Below are 14,875 nucleotides of genomic sequence, written 5' to 3' on the forward strand. Positions count from 1 at the left end.
GGGATATGAATGCCAGGCTACAACCTCATGGGCCGGGCTCTCTCTCCTCTCTGCTCATCCCCCTTCCCTGCCAGAGCCTGATGGGGGGGTGGTGCATGGGGACATAGGAAGGAACAGCTTCTGAGAGGGTGGGGGGTGGGGGCAGATGGAGGCAGGAAGAGAGAAGAAATTGATCATGTTCTTTCTTCCCAGTCAAATTAAGGCTCTCTTAGAGTAGTTTATCCCATCTACTGGGATCCACTGAAAAGGTGGGGTGAGTTTGAATGAACTGCCCAAAGTAAACAACAAGAATGGTGGTAGATTTACATTAAACTTAGTGAGTTTCTTTTCTAATTTGAAAAGAGATATGCACCCCAATGTTCACAGTACCACCGTTTACAGTAGCCAAGACATGGAAGCAACCTAAAGGATAGATGATAGATGATAGATCTGTCCTCTCCCATCAACAGGTGAATGGATAAAGAAGATGTGGTACATATATACAATGGAATATTACCCAGCCGTAAAAAAGAATGAAATAATGCCATTTGCAGCAACATGGATGGACTTAGAGATGATCATACTAAGTGAAGAAAGTCAGACAAAGACAAATATCATTTAATATCACTTACATGTAGAATTTAAATACATGAGGCAAATGAACTTATTTACAAAACAGAAATAGACTCACAGACATAGAAAACAAACTATGGTTACCAAAGGGGAAAGGCCGGTGTATAAATTAGGAGTTTGGGATTAACAGATACATATTAATATATATAAAAGAGATAAACAACAAGGTAAGGTCCTACTGTAGAGCATAGGGAACTACATTTAATATCTTGCAATAACCTATAATGGAAAAGAATCTGAACAAGAATATACATACACGTACATATATATGTATGTACGTGTATGTATACATACATACATATATGTAACTGTATATATATGTATAAGTGAATCACCCTGCTGTACACCTGAAACTAACACGACATTGTAAATCAATTATACTTCCAAGAAAAAAAAAAAAGGTTAGCGAGTTTTCTAGTTCCTGATTCAATCCTTTTCCTCTGCCTTTTGTCTCTGGGGTATTTTCGGAGGTTCTGATTTAAAATGTTACAGTAAAGCCACCTGGCAGAGCAGAGGCAGGAAGGAAACATTCAGCTTGGACACCGCTCGCGAGGATTTTCCCCAACTTGGAGGTCCAGTCCCACAACAGCTCTAACTACTCACTTCTTGTTTAGAAACTGCCATGTGCATCGATTTCCACTTTTGCAGAATTGATTTTTGCTTCTGTTCCCATTTGTGCCTTTGCTTTTGGACAGATATCATATGATTAGTGTCTGCGAATTGTCTCCAAGAGGTTACGGGACCTCATGAAGGAGGACCTTATTTGTCGATATAAAAATCAACACGCGAATGTGTGTCATAGCTGAGTTTAACCTCACCCTTTTTGTTTCCGACCCCAGCTTGACACACAGTGATTTAGAAAAGAAAGAACTCAAGGAGCTACAATTTTAAGTCTTGAGGACACTGCACTCAGGTTGTTTAAGAGTCTGGCCAAAAGTCTTCACATCCTTCCAGTCATCTCTTGGTGAAGAATTTTCCAGCACAGTAGAAAGATTAATAAATTCCTGGTAGGCAATTTCCTTGCTAAAATGACAGCTCTACATTCAGTCGTTTTATTTATTTCTATAGAGGATTTACCACCTTTCTATCACCATCTTAGATACTCCCCAAGTAAAAATCTCTTAATTTTCAAAATGGCAACACGCTAAAGCGAGTATAAAAGTATTTCTTGCTCTTCTTGCTGCAAAGCTTAAAGATCAAAATTTTGAATTTTGATCATGTTGTGTTTTTTTCCTTGACAGTATTTCAAAATATCTTTCTCGTTCTCGCTGCAATCCAGTATTGATTTTTAAATATCCAGCAGGTGAGGGTGATGAGGGACGTGAAGCATGAAATGTGACTTCAGTTCGCAGGGGTCAGGACCACTGGTTCATCTAGGTATAGAGGTCAGTCTCCTGGAAGCAGCGAAAGACAACACGGAGCGCTGTGTCCACTCTCTCATCCACTGTAGTTTGGACATTTGAGGAAATTCGCAGGCACCCCCTTCCCTATCCATAATTACTTATTGATTTCTTCTTTTGTGAGTGCAGTGGTGGCAAGGGCCAATGAAATGAATCCCATGGCAGTAAGAAAAGAGAGTCCTGCGTGATTCAGGCTGTGAAGGGCATGACTCCACTCCCATCAAAGCTCATTACTCACTGGCTGAATGGTACCCGCAGCCTGAGAGTCTATCTTTAAAGATTAGTTTTATGCTTTGTTTCTCTCATCCAAATGGCAATAGTGAATACAATATTGCTATCTGTAGAAACACCACCTTTTTCTGTTTCAAGCACAGGTGGTTGGGCATTCTTTGAGACAAGCTCATTGTGCAAGATCCCAACGTTTCACGTGGTGGGTAGGGCAATAGGGTGCCCTACAGGAACACAACTGTAGAAACACGGGGACACGACTATTAGTGGGGGTAAAATGAGTCTGGTTTCGAACCCTGGTGATTGTCAAGAGGTTGGATTCTGACCTTTGATTTGTCTTTGATTTGATCCCTGCATTTATGAACGAAGGATTTTAATTCACTCATAGAGTGGTTGAGTAGATGCTGTTCTCTCTGAAGGCCTTTGAGATGCGTAGAGCAAAATAATGAGCCTCAGCGTTATAAGCCGAACACTGGACAAACTGTCTACTTGACAATAGGGACCACCCTGTCCCTTTCCATGATGATTGTCTACTTGACAATAAGGACAGTCCTGTCCCTTTCCATGATGATTGTCTACTTGACAATAGGGACCGCCCTGTCCCTTTCCATGATGACTTTACAGGATCTGTTTTAAAGGCTCAGCATGTTTTCTTGGTGAGCAGCCCATGGAGAAGCAAGACAGTAGAACAGAGGTGGTGCCCCCTCAGTTAACATCACCGTCTTCTGGTACCCAGTGCTCAGAGGCATTCTCACCGTGATGCCCTGAGGCTTCCTGCTACTTCTTCACTCCATCTCAGGACACGTCTGTGCCTCAGAGGACAGAGCAGATTCATTGTACCTGGAGCTCCACGACTTCCCGTAGATCCGTCACCCTGAGAAGGGTTCCCATGGTATCGCACAGGATGGCCTGGGATGACTCCATGTTGCTATTGTGGCTTTTCTCAGAACCTTCTACGGTGGTCTGGAGTTCCCAAGGGTCTTTGCTGGGGCAGAGGGGTCTTACCTGCTGAGTCCCATTGAGACCCAGAGACCAGTGCTTGTCTGAAGGTGCAGATGGGAGCCGGGGAAGGACAAAAAGCTGCTGTGCTGGGCTGGCATATTCACCCTGGGACTCTAGGAACATGTCCTACATAAGGCAGATGTCATGGGAGTTGGCAGGGGACCTTCTGGCTGGCACCTTGACCTAGGGGCCGACCATGACCAGGTAGGAATTAACCACCATCCAGTGCAACATTTAGACATGCTGGCTGTAATTCTTTAATAAGAGGTTATTTTGCCCCAACATGGAGAGCAAATGTGAAGATCTTGTTTGCATTTCTGATAATTAAACATTAACATAGAACTATTTAACTAGAATTGAAAGAAGATTTTGATTCAAAGCCTAAGAATCATAAGCTAAATCTTGTTCAAGTCTGAGTTCAAGTGATAAGAAAGCTTACATTTTAAGTGACTGCTATGTAAATAACATTTGAAAGCAAAATGGGCCACGCCAATTTTAAAACCAAAGCCTGTTAATGGAATTTGTGTTTAGGAAGCCCCACTATATTGGTCTTGGACCTAACGTCTCACGAAGACCAGCAGTGATCTGTACTGGCTGAGAATGAGATAAACGTCAATTTTTCTTGTCATTAAGCTGATGGCTGCATTGACAACCTTCATGGACACTGGTAGCCAAGAGGGAAATTTAGAAGGTTGCAGAAACAGAGAAATCAAAGTAAGTATGAACTGCAATTTTTAAAATAAATTTATTTATTTTATTTATTTATTTTTGGCTGCGTTGGGTCTTCATTGCGGTGCGCAGGCTTCTCATTGCGGTGGCTTCTCTTGTTGTGCAGCACGGGCTCTAGGTATGCGGGCTTCATTAGTTGTGGCACGTGGGCTCAGTAGTTGTGACTTGTGGGCTCTAGAGCACAGGCTCAGTAGTTGTGGTGCATGGGCTTAGTTGCTCCGCAGCATATGGGATCTTCCTGGACCAGGGCTCGAACCTGTGTCCCCTGCATTGGCAGGCGGATTCTTAACCACTGTGCCACCAGGGAAGTCCCTAAACTGCAATTTTTAAAAAAGTTAAACCATCTACATTATTTTTGCCAAAGATGCAGACATGCTTCATTTAACTTATTTCATTTACTTCATTCTTGTTTTCGAGCACATAGTCACACAGTCTTTTTCAGGGAGCATTTGTTCATTTTACATAATATACATTTAAGGTATCCATTCAGAATTCCGTTCATTAGGAGTTGACATTAATTGTGCTACAGTTGGGGGCAAGTCTCACTGCAATTTCTATGAAGAAATGACTTGTAAGTTTGTAATACACATCCTCCCCAAATTAATATCTGAACCCATGAGGAAAATTGTTTTTTCTATAAAAGTACAAATAAATCTTACCTAGTTATTAAATATTATAGCACCATTATGTTGCACAATTTTTAGCTCTAAGTTCATGCTTTTTATGATGCTTAAGTCATTCTTTAGAAGTTTGAATTGAAAATTTATTTTTTTTATTGAAGTATTGTTGATTTACAATGTTGTGTTCGTTTCCAGTGTACAGCAAAGTGATTCAGTTATCATTCATCTAAATTAATTTGCTCTACAATTATTTCAGATGGAATGATCTTTAATTCAGATGTGGTGAAGAGGTCGGAAAAGTGATTTTCACGGGAGGTGATATTAAAAAAAATATTCAGGGAGGCAGGTAGGGTGGAAGGTGGAGTACAGATGTTTGGAAAGGCTCCACAGGGTGGGAGACAAGGAGGGAGAGGGAACTGGAAGCACAGAAGTTAGGTACAGCTGGTGGCGGAGTGCAGGCAGAGCAGGGATTAAATGCAGAGCTAGGCTGCGGCTGCACCTGAAAGGTCTCATGGGCTGCGCTGAGATGTCTGGATTTCTTCCTGTGGACAGTGGGAGCCACTGAGAGGCGCAGTAGTAATTTAATCAGATGTGCTTTTTAGGAAGTTCACCCCAGCTGCCCTTTGGAGAACAGACAGGAGTGGAGGAAGCCAGATGGCGCAGAGACCAGTTAGGATGGGGGTTGATAATCCAGAAGACGGAAGCAGCTTTTCATGGCCATGACCATGGAGAGAGATGGATGGAGACAGAAGACTGGGGTTTTCTGGTGGGTTCGACGCAGATGTGTGAAGGAGAGGAAAGAGCCAGTGGTGGTTCCTGGGTCCTGGCTAGGGTGACAGGTGGAGGGCTGTGACCAGAGAACGCAGGGAGAGGAGCCGGATCCGGAAACAGTGGGCTCACGTGAGGCGCTGCAGGCATCTGAGTAGGTCATCTAGCGGATGGCTAGATATATGGAGAGGCCGGGCCTGGAGAAAGAGATGCGGGAGACCACTACACGTGGCTGGTAACTGAACCCAAGGAAGAGCTCCAGAAACCCAGCAAGAGGCCGTGTGCGAGATGAGAAAGATCTAAACACAGAGCCCTGAGTGACACCAACATTCAGGGAATGAACAGGAAGACGAGCCCATAAAGGATGGAGGAGGGACAACCAGAGAGCCTGAGGCAACTCAGGGGACAATGGTGTCATGGGGAGTCGGGAGACTTTCTGAGGGTGATGCTGGTTATCACATTTTCAAACTATCAAGGTACAGGGTCACAGCAGGGCCTCTTATCAGAGGGACACGGCATGCTGTTTCCTAAGCCAGGGCCTGACCTCACCCCTTCTCATTTCAACCCTCTGCACCACCCTCACTCCAATGAGCATGTCTTCAGCCTCCTTGACCTGCCACGTACACAAATTCCGCACTAAAATGGAATAAAAGTGCTCCAGCTACCTCTAAACCCCTGACAACTTTCATTGTCACTACTGGGCTTCCTACAAAACCCTGTGTGTGTAGTTTGGTTTACCTACACCCCACCATGCAAGAGCCTTTGCTTTGGGGCTGTGCAGACATTGCTAGTATCGTTGGCTGGCACAGCTGCTTAGGAGAAAGACCGTGGGAAAGGGGCACTGGATTAGGCATCGAGGGGCTGGAACGAGGGAAGACGAACAAAGAAAGGGAATCGTGAAAATGTAGGTGAAGGTGAACAACGATGACAATGATAAAATGAAATACTAGGATCCAAATGTCCAGCTGCCTGTGGACAGGACGGCAAAGAGCATTTGTCAGCCAAACGGCAGGAAAACTGTTCTAGGATTCACAGCCGTTAACTCCCACTTGTATGTGACTCTCCAGCTGACAAAGCTCTTAGATGACCACTGTCCCCTTTGAGGTCATCAGCGATGTGGCCAGGCAGGTGTATGGCGTTTGCCTCACGGATGAGGAAAGCAAGGGACGGGAATGGGACCAATGGGGAGATGCCCACAGTCTCCATGAAAAGATGTGAAGGTTCTCGGATGCAAGGGTTGAGGAAAGTTCCAGGCTCTGATCATAAAGCAGAAGGAAGGCATCACAGAGGTCCATTTTAGACCATTTTTAGAGGTTATTTACTTTTCTGGAGACTCTATGGCAGGAACCTGCCCACCCACCAGGTTCAGATAGCTGGATACAAAACAACACCAGCGCATCTCCGATCCCTGACTGTGAGGCCCGGTGAATCGTCCCTGTCCCTCTGAGTGGGCCACAGGACTGCCCAAAGTCAGCTGCTGCACCGATGGGCAGAGAGGCTCATGTAACTTGCCCAAGGTCATGCTGCTGGTAAGTGGCAGAGGTGTGCCCTTAACCTCTGGCTGTTTGATTCTAAGTCCTGTGCTCTTTGTACTTCACCAGCTAGTACAATGAGCCTTCCAGGAACTAATACACTCCCAGGCTTCATTAGTTGACGTTCAGTGCCCAGCACCAGGGAAGTATAGTCTCATTATTCTCTTTCTTCTCCTGCAAATAAACTTGGAAGAATATATTCATTTTGGGGTGCTACATTACGAAAGGGATGCTGACAAACTCGCACGCACGTGGAAAAAAGTGATAGCAATGGTGAAGGTCGTGGCAACGTTGATATGTTACAACTGAGCATGAGTTGTGTGAAGGAAAAATATTGCCTGCCGTATCAGGAAGCAAAGGATGCTGCAGCCATCAAACCATCACATTACAGCCGCCCTGACAGTGAGCCCTGAGGGGACTCAGGATGGAGGCAAGATGCCCCCATCTAGCAGTCAGCCGCTGCAGCTACCCCCTGATGGTGCCCCCTGAGGAGACTTAGGATGGGAAAGCACAGGATACCGGCCCCAGAGAGCTGAGGTGCACATCAAAGCAATGATTTCAGTGAGCCCAGACTCTTGCATCTTCCCATACACAGAAAATCACTAAGCTCCTTAACTTGAGATGTCTGGTTTTCTTTAATTAACAGGCATCTTTTGATATTCCGACTACCTGGTCTTTGTTGCAGAAACTCCTATGTCTCCCGGCTTCCCCTCTTACTTCTTTGGAGCAGCCCCTCAGAGTGACCTGAGATGCTGGGTCCCAGGCTTAAGTCCTCAGTTTTGTACACCAAATAAAAACATAACTTTTAACTTTTAGGTTGTGCTTTTTTTTTTTCAGTCAACAGTTGTAATAATAATAAATGTTGCTATTCCTACAACTGAGAAGGGATGGCCTTGTACAGAGTTGGTTAACTTCAAAAACAGGAAGGCTATCACAGAGAAGAGAAATTAGACTTTTTAGTATGCAGTTGGAGGGCAGATGCTGCAGATAGGGAGATGTTTGCTTAATGTAAGAAGTTCTGAAAAATCACGGTTACCCTGAAATGGAATAAAATGCCCCATTAGGTAGCGATTACAATGAATATTTAAGATATTTGAACAACATCAAATGACTACTGGAGCTGATACTGCCTTTCTTCTTTTAGTAAAATAACCCCTTTCCTCCTGCTACCAAGTTTTAGCAGGTATCACGGCGGCCCACTTTTCGTGTCCTCCCCCACAGCTGGGTACCTGGCCGTGGCCACATGACTGAGTTCTTGCTCCTGGGAGGAGAGCAGGAGTTTGCTGCTTGCTTCAAAGAGCATGACTTGCCTTCACTCATCCTCTCTCTCTTCCTATGGGCTGGAATGAGAGGGGAAGAGCTAAGCTAGGGAGCTTTGTCCACACAGGCAAGGATGACACCCTGGTACAAGGCAGAGTAACAAGACGGGTCCCAGGGTTACCTGCTGACCCTGGACCACCTGCCTAACCAGCTACAGTTCCATGAGAGGGAAAGAGAGACGTGTTTAGCTGGAGCTTCTGTATTTTTGAGTCTCTCTGTTAGAGTGGCTTAGCCTGGGTCCTAACCAAAAATGATTTTTTGGAGATGTACATAGGATTAAGGTATTATATAAGGGTTTGTAAGAGATGATTTCTATAATAATTGTATATACACACCCCCAGCAAATTTATCTCCTTCGAAAACGAGTTGTCCCAACAGACCACACCATAGTCAAACATAATCAGTCTACTATGTCAGTCACCTCGTTTTCTTAAAGTACCAATGTTCAAAAAAGTCAAGAACTTTTGATCTCCTCCTTTTCTTTTATCCCTTTATCAAGTCTATTCCAAGGCTCATCTTCTTTTCCTTTAGAAAACATCCTCTGCAAAAATACAGTACAGATGATAAAGACATTTTAAAGTTCTCTCTGTGGTTATCTAATCTTAAGGATTGATTTAAAAAAAATACAGAAACGTGATGTATTATTTAGCCTGCCAGTGATAACATTCTTCTTCAGTTATTTATTTTCCCTTAGGGGAGAAAATCAGAAGTCCAGCCCTCACTGAAGTTGAAGATTTGGATAACGCAAATGTTTTGGCTCACAATGTATCAGGAATCCAACATAATTTGGTCAGCACTCCCGGCCAAAAGAATATTCTGATGTATTAAATGGATTTCTAAGTAAAATAAAGTAGCTGAGCTAATGAATTGTGATCCTGGCCTCTGTACTTGGGTCCTAGGAGGAAATAAGCCAGTGCCAGATGGACCTTTAATTCTGTCTCATAGATATGCCACTTCTATTTCAATTTCCATCTCTCTACTCATGTTTTTCCTCTTACACATAACGCCCTTTCCTCTTACCTCCTAACTTACGCGCACTCTACAGATTCAAGGTTTTGCTCTATAATTTTCCTTCTCTTAATTTATCCAGTAGACTTGTGGTACATAACTCTGAATCTAACGTAGTTGCCGATCGTTGTTCCACATTTCATTTCTATCCACAGTAGCTGCTCTACGTGTCATGTTTTCTTTGGAATTCTTCCTTTTCTAAGCCTATACCAGGTGTTTAATACATAGATTTGAAGCATGGATAATTAAAAGACATGGATCAGGCATTTTTTAAATGATATATTAATTGTCAATGAAGAACAAAATGGAAATCTATTGTCCTGCTGATTAAAAACAATTCATAAGGATGAATGAATGTGGGTTTTCTCACCAAAGGACCTTTCAGAAAAGAAAAGCTTCTGTGCATTTTGAGCTTTGCTATTAGCAGCACTTATACTGAGCATAAAGTCCTCATTCCCTATCACGACTGCATAATATGGAAGTTATTAAGAACATCTCTTGGGACTTCCCTGGTGGCACAGTGGTTAAGAATCAGCCTGCCAATGCAGGGGACACAGGTTCGAGCCCAGGTCTGGGAAGATCCCACATGCCGCAGAGCAACTAAGCCTGTGTGCCATGACTACTGAGCCTGTGCTCTAGAGCCCGCGAGCCACAACTACTGAAGCCCGGGTGCTACAACTACTGAGCCCACGTGCCGCAGCTACTGAAGCCCGTGCACCTAGAGCCCGTGCTCTGCAATGAGAAGCCCGCACACCGCAATGAAGAGTAGCCCCTGCTTGCCTCAACTAGAGAAAGCCCGTGCACAGCAACCCAATGCAACCAAAAAAAACAAAAAAACCCAGATCTTTCTCAATATTTTAAAATCCTGGATCAATGAAAAACATCACCATCAGCTTCTCCAGCCTGTCTTTCTTGAGTCTCCTCACATGAACCACATTTTAAACTCTCTTTAGCTCTTGAGTTTTAGCTCCATTAAATTCGTCAACACATTCTTTTTTTTTTTTTCACGTAAAGAGAGAGACAATTACACTTTCTGAACCCTACTACCAACACAGAAAAAAACTAAGATGGAAAACTCATACTACTATTCAACAAATAACTTGTAGAGTCTCTAAAAGCCGTTTCCCTTCAATGCAAAGAAGTAGGAGAAGGTGCATTTCAGCAAAGAGATGTCCAGGATCCGAGGGAGAGTGGAGTTTATCTGAGGCAGTAATATTTCATTGAACTTCTGGAGCCATCGATTCAGAACGACCAGCTCTTTTCTAATTTATAGCATGTTCTTCATGTCTGGCTGCCTGTTTAGCTGAAGGATCCTGTCCTGGGAGAGAATTCATTTGTCTCCTGGAAGAGTCCCGGAAGGAACCACGTAGGGATGCTGGGATGTGCATTTCAAACAGCATGGAACCCAAAACACTTTCGATGAACAGCAAGATACGTAGGAAAGGATATAATTAATTCAGAACACTCCCCTAACCCTTAATTTTGCAATGTTTCAGCCTAAATATACTTCCTCTTAAGGAACAGAAAAATCTTGAAAGAGAATTTTGAAATATATGGGCTAAACTTTAAAGTACAAAGTAATGAATGCTTACGGGAAACAGAAAGACCTCGGGGAAATCTAGAAATAGACTAACTTAGTAGGACCAGTATTAAATATTTACTTTTTCCCACTGGCTTAGAAAATGACAGATTTTCCCTCTGGCCAGATGGGTCTTGCCCCCTCTGATGTGCGTCTCTTGCTGTGACCCCACCTCCCGATCCCAAGACTGGGAGGCTGGGGACCAAGGTGGCAATGACTTTCAGCTCCCCCTCTCCCTCCATGCAGGCTGCCAGGGGCTGCAAGGAGGTGCTCTGGGCAGCTGTTGATGGAAGCCCTGCTCACGTTTTCTGAAATCCTACGGAGATCGATGCCTAGGCTCTTCTCCCTGCCAATCTGTCAGTGGTGTTCTCTGCCCCATTTGTTAGCTCAAATCTATCCTGGGATGACAACTTCTGGGAGATGTTGTTAAAGGACTCTCTCCCCTCCCAAGCAAAAAAGAAAAGTATGCATCTTTTGTTCAGCAGCGTTTGGGAATGAGGTGTAGAATTAAAATTTCTAGATGTGACCTTTTTCTCTTAAGGTTTATTTTTAAACCACTTTGGGGATGAAGTCTCCTCTGAAATGTATGATATAAATTCCAGCCGGCCTGGGGAGAGTCTGCTGAACGAATGCCCAGCCTCTTGCTACGATCTACGGCTGTCGTTAGGATCATCAGCCCTTCGACCTGATCAGTAACTACGTCAGGGTCTCAGGCTAGGAACGTGGGGCAGGCTGTCGGGTCTCTACCCAATGTTCCTGGGCTGCAATTCTTCTCAACCTCCTGAACTGCTTTTTACATTTTTTTCTGTCTCCTCTCTACTATTACTACATTATTTATTGACTTTTTTTTTTTTTTGGCAAAATCCCTCTGTTCATTATTACTTTTTAGTCTATTACACAATACAGAAGCTCAGAAAAACAAGCTTATTTTCTCTATGGCTATTGGTCTGTCCAATCCAGAAAGTTCATGAATCTTAGTGTATATCCTGGGGACACTTAGTGACCCTTTTCTTTTGCTTCTTCATTGATCTCTTGTTTCAGCTGTGTTTCAATTGCTCAGATTCTCAGACGAGGTCCCTTCATACCTATGACACATCTCGTTAGGACCAGATATGCTGTCTTTGGGCTCAGGGCCTGTGTGCAGCTAACGAGCCAAGAAGGTAAAGCAAACCTTACCTTTTTGTAGAGACTCCTCAGATCTCGGTACTGCCACATGCTGTTCAGAACCTGAGATGCGGCCTTGATTACCTTCGGAGAGTGTCTGATAAAGAAAAGACAGGACACGCAAGATGGTGAGCGGGACAGCTGGGCTTCAAATTGGCTTGTCAGGAAACAGCAAGAATAAAAAGAATAAAAGCTTCATGGCTTTTCTGGCTCTTTTCTTTTTCCAGACTGGACAGTACAAGGGATGGCTGTCACCAGTCTCCAGCCTCATTCTCACCCACACACCCATGAAGGGGAGAGACAGGAAGGCACTGCAATTGGGCAAAGAATTTTCAAAACGCAAACCCAAGAGCTGTGCATTGCAAATGCAAACCCAAGAGTCAGAAGGCAGATTTAGCACTGGACTACAAAATGGAACAGAAAGAAGAGAAGGATAGCGACTAGGAAAGGCCAGATAAAAGGGTTTTAATGGCAGTGTTGTTTAACACCTGTGTAGTAAGCAAGGAGAAAAAAGATATTCACTTTCTCAACTGAAGTGTGAGAGCACGTATAGCGTTGGCTCTACATACCTGAGGGGTTACAGGCAATTGTTTTCCGTTTGCTGATGATGCCAAGCACAAGTGACTGGCATGAAGCTGACGTGTGCACACACTGGCACACACACTCTCTTACATTTATATGGAGGGATGAGCGTGGATAAGCATCTATAAACAAAGCCCTTCATGCAATTAAAGTTCTGTCCTCTGGATCAGAGTGAGAAAGTAAGGTCATGAAAACCTTTGGACTAGCGGTTCTTATCATGTTTTTCAAGTCATGGCTTTGAAATCCCTATGAAACTACAGCTAAATATTTCGCCTTTTGGTTCAGTGCCAACCTGCATCTCAGAACAGACACTGGGTCAATACATCCATGTTGATTAAATTTGATCCAATTCTTGGAAGTCACTTTGACTAGTGGTGAGGGCAACTATTAACTACCTGCGGATTCTTTGTTCCAACGGGCTGGGTCCACAACAGCTGCACAACTGGAGTGGCTACTGTGACACTGTGCCTGATCGCAAGGGCTGGCACACTTTTGCTGTAAAGGGTCAAATAATAAATATTCTGTGATTTGTGGGCCATATGGTCTCGGTCGCAGCTGCTCAACTCTGCCATTGCAGGATGAGAGGAGTCATAAATAATAGACAAAAGAATGGAGGTGGCTGTGTTCTAATCAAGTGTTACTTACAAGAACGGGTGGTGGTGGGGATTTGGCTTGTGGGTTGCAGTTGGCCGACCCCTGGCCTATGTGGTGACTCCTGGAGTTGGGCAGGACATAACCACTCATGAGGACTCCAAGGTGAAGTCCACCCCTGAAGCTGACGCATGGTGCAGTGGCCCACAGATCCCTCAAAGAGAACATCTGAATTGAGATCAAAACTGCTTCTGACATAAAATAGTTTTTAAAATGCAAAGTAAGCAGATGGTTAGATGGGATCAGGTCGAGCTTGGATTTGAAAGCCAGAGCGAATGGATGTGTGAGGACCTGCAAATGAAATGATGGGATGCTAATACATGATCAATTAAATGTCTGCTATTTTCCTGGGTCTTCACGTTTGCAATGTAGACCAACTACGTTTAAGTATTCTTCATCCGTTTACTTACTGGAAACAGTAACAGTCACTCTTACTATTGTTATTGCTGACTTGGAATTCAACTTTGGCCTGTGTTTGAAAATCTCTTAGTTATACTGTGTACTTTTAAAAGAAAAAAATACAGAGTTCTTATAAATTTCAAGATTTTTTCTCTATGAGAGATAAGCTGTATTTAAGTAATATACATGTTTTCTTTCACTGAAATGGACAGTTGCTAAATGATTTCACATTTATGCTAGTATCATGCTCTAAATGTATTAAATTCTTTTGATTTAGAGAATTTTAGATCTTTTCATGGATACAGACACAGGTACACTTTATTCTTTTTTAAAAAACTGAATTATAATTGACCTATAGCACTCTGTCAGTTCCTAGTGATCTGATATCTGTATACATTACAAAATAAACACCGTGATAACTCTGTCACTACACAAAGTTATTACAATATTATTGACTATATTCCCTGTGCTGTATATTTCATCCCTATGAGTCATTTATTTTGCAACTGGAATTTTGTATCTTTTAATCTCCCTCACCTATTTCACTCACTCCCCCCACCCAATCCCACCATCCCGCTCTTCTCTGGCAACCACCTGTTTGTTCTCTGTATCTGTGAGTCTGTTTCTGTTTAGTTATGTTTATTCTTTTGTTTTGTAGATTCCACATACAAGTGAAATCATATGGTATTTGTCTTTCTCTGACTTATTTCACTTAGCATAATACCCTCTAGGTCCATCCATATTGTTGCAAATTACAAGATTTTATTCTTTTTTATGGCCAAGTAATAGTCGTCTCTGTCTCTGTCTCTCTCATTATCTATCTATCTATCTATATATATCTATCTCACATCTTCATTATCCATTCACCTGTCGATAGATACTTAGGCAGTTTCCATATACTGACTATTGTAAATAATGCTGTAATGAACATTGAAGTGCATGTATTTTTTTCTAATTCGTGTTTTTGTTTGCTTTGGAAAAATATACAGAACTTGAATTGCTGGATCATATGGTGGTTCTATTTTTAATTTTTTGAGGACCCTCCATGCTGTTCTCCATAGTGGCTGCACCAATTTACATTCCCACCAACAACATACGAGGGTTCCCTTTCCTCCACATCCTTGCCAGCACTTGTTATTTTTGTCCTTTTGATGACGGCCATTCTGACAGGTGTGAGGTGATACCTCACTGTGGTTTTGATTTGCATTTCCCTGATGATTAGTAATGCTGAGCATCTTTTCATGTGCCTGTTGGCCATCTGTATGTCTTCTCTGGAAAAAT

General features: G+C 43.1%; 1 protein-coding gene across 9 annotated transcripts in view; it reads right to left on the reverse strand.

Moving 5' to 3' along the window:
- CTNND2 (catenin delta 2) overlaps positions 1-14,875 on the reverse strand; it is a 930,830-nt gene that overhangs the window by 32,208 nt on the left and 883,747 nt on the right. For all 9 annotated transcript variants that reach the window (XM_060295662.1, XM_060295656.1, XM_060295659.1 and 6 more), the window contains one exon: positions 11,975-12,059. In XM_060295662.1, coding sequence (XP_060151645.1) covers positions 11,975-12,059 — 85 coding nt within the window. The remainder of the gene's footprint in view (positions 1-11,974; positions 12,060-14,875) is intronic.

This window comes from Globicephala melas, chromosome 3 (genome assembly GCF_963455315.2).
Source record: "Globicephala melas chromosome 3, mGloMel1.2, whole genome shotgun sequence".
In the NCBI taxonomy this organism is placed as follows: Eukaryota; Metazoa; Chordata; class Mammalia; order Artiodactyla; family Delphinidae; genus Globicephala; species Globicephala melas.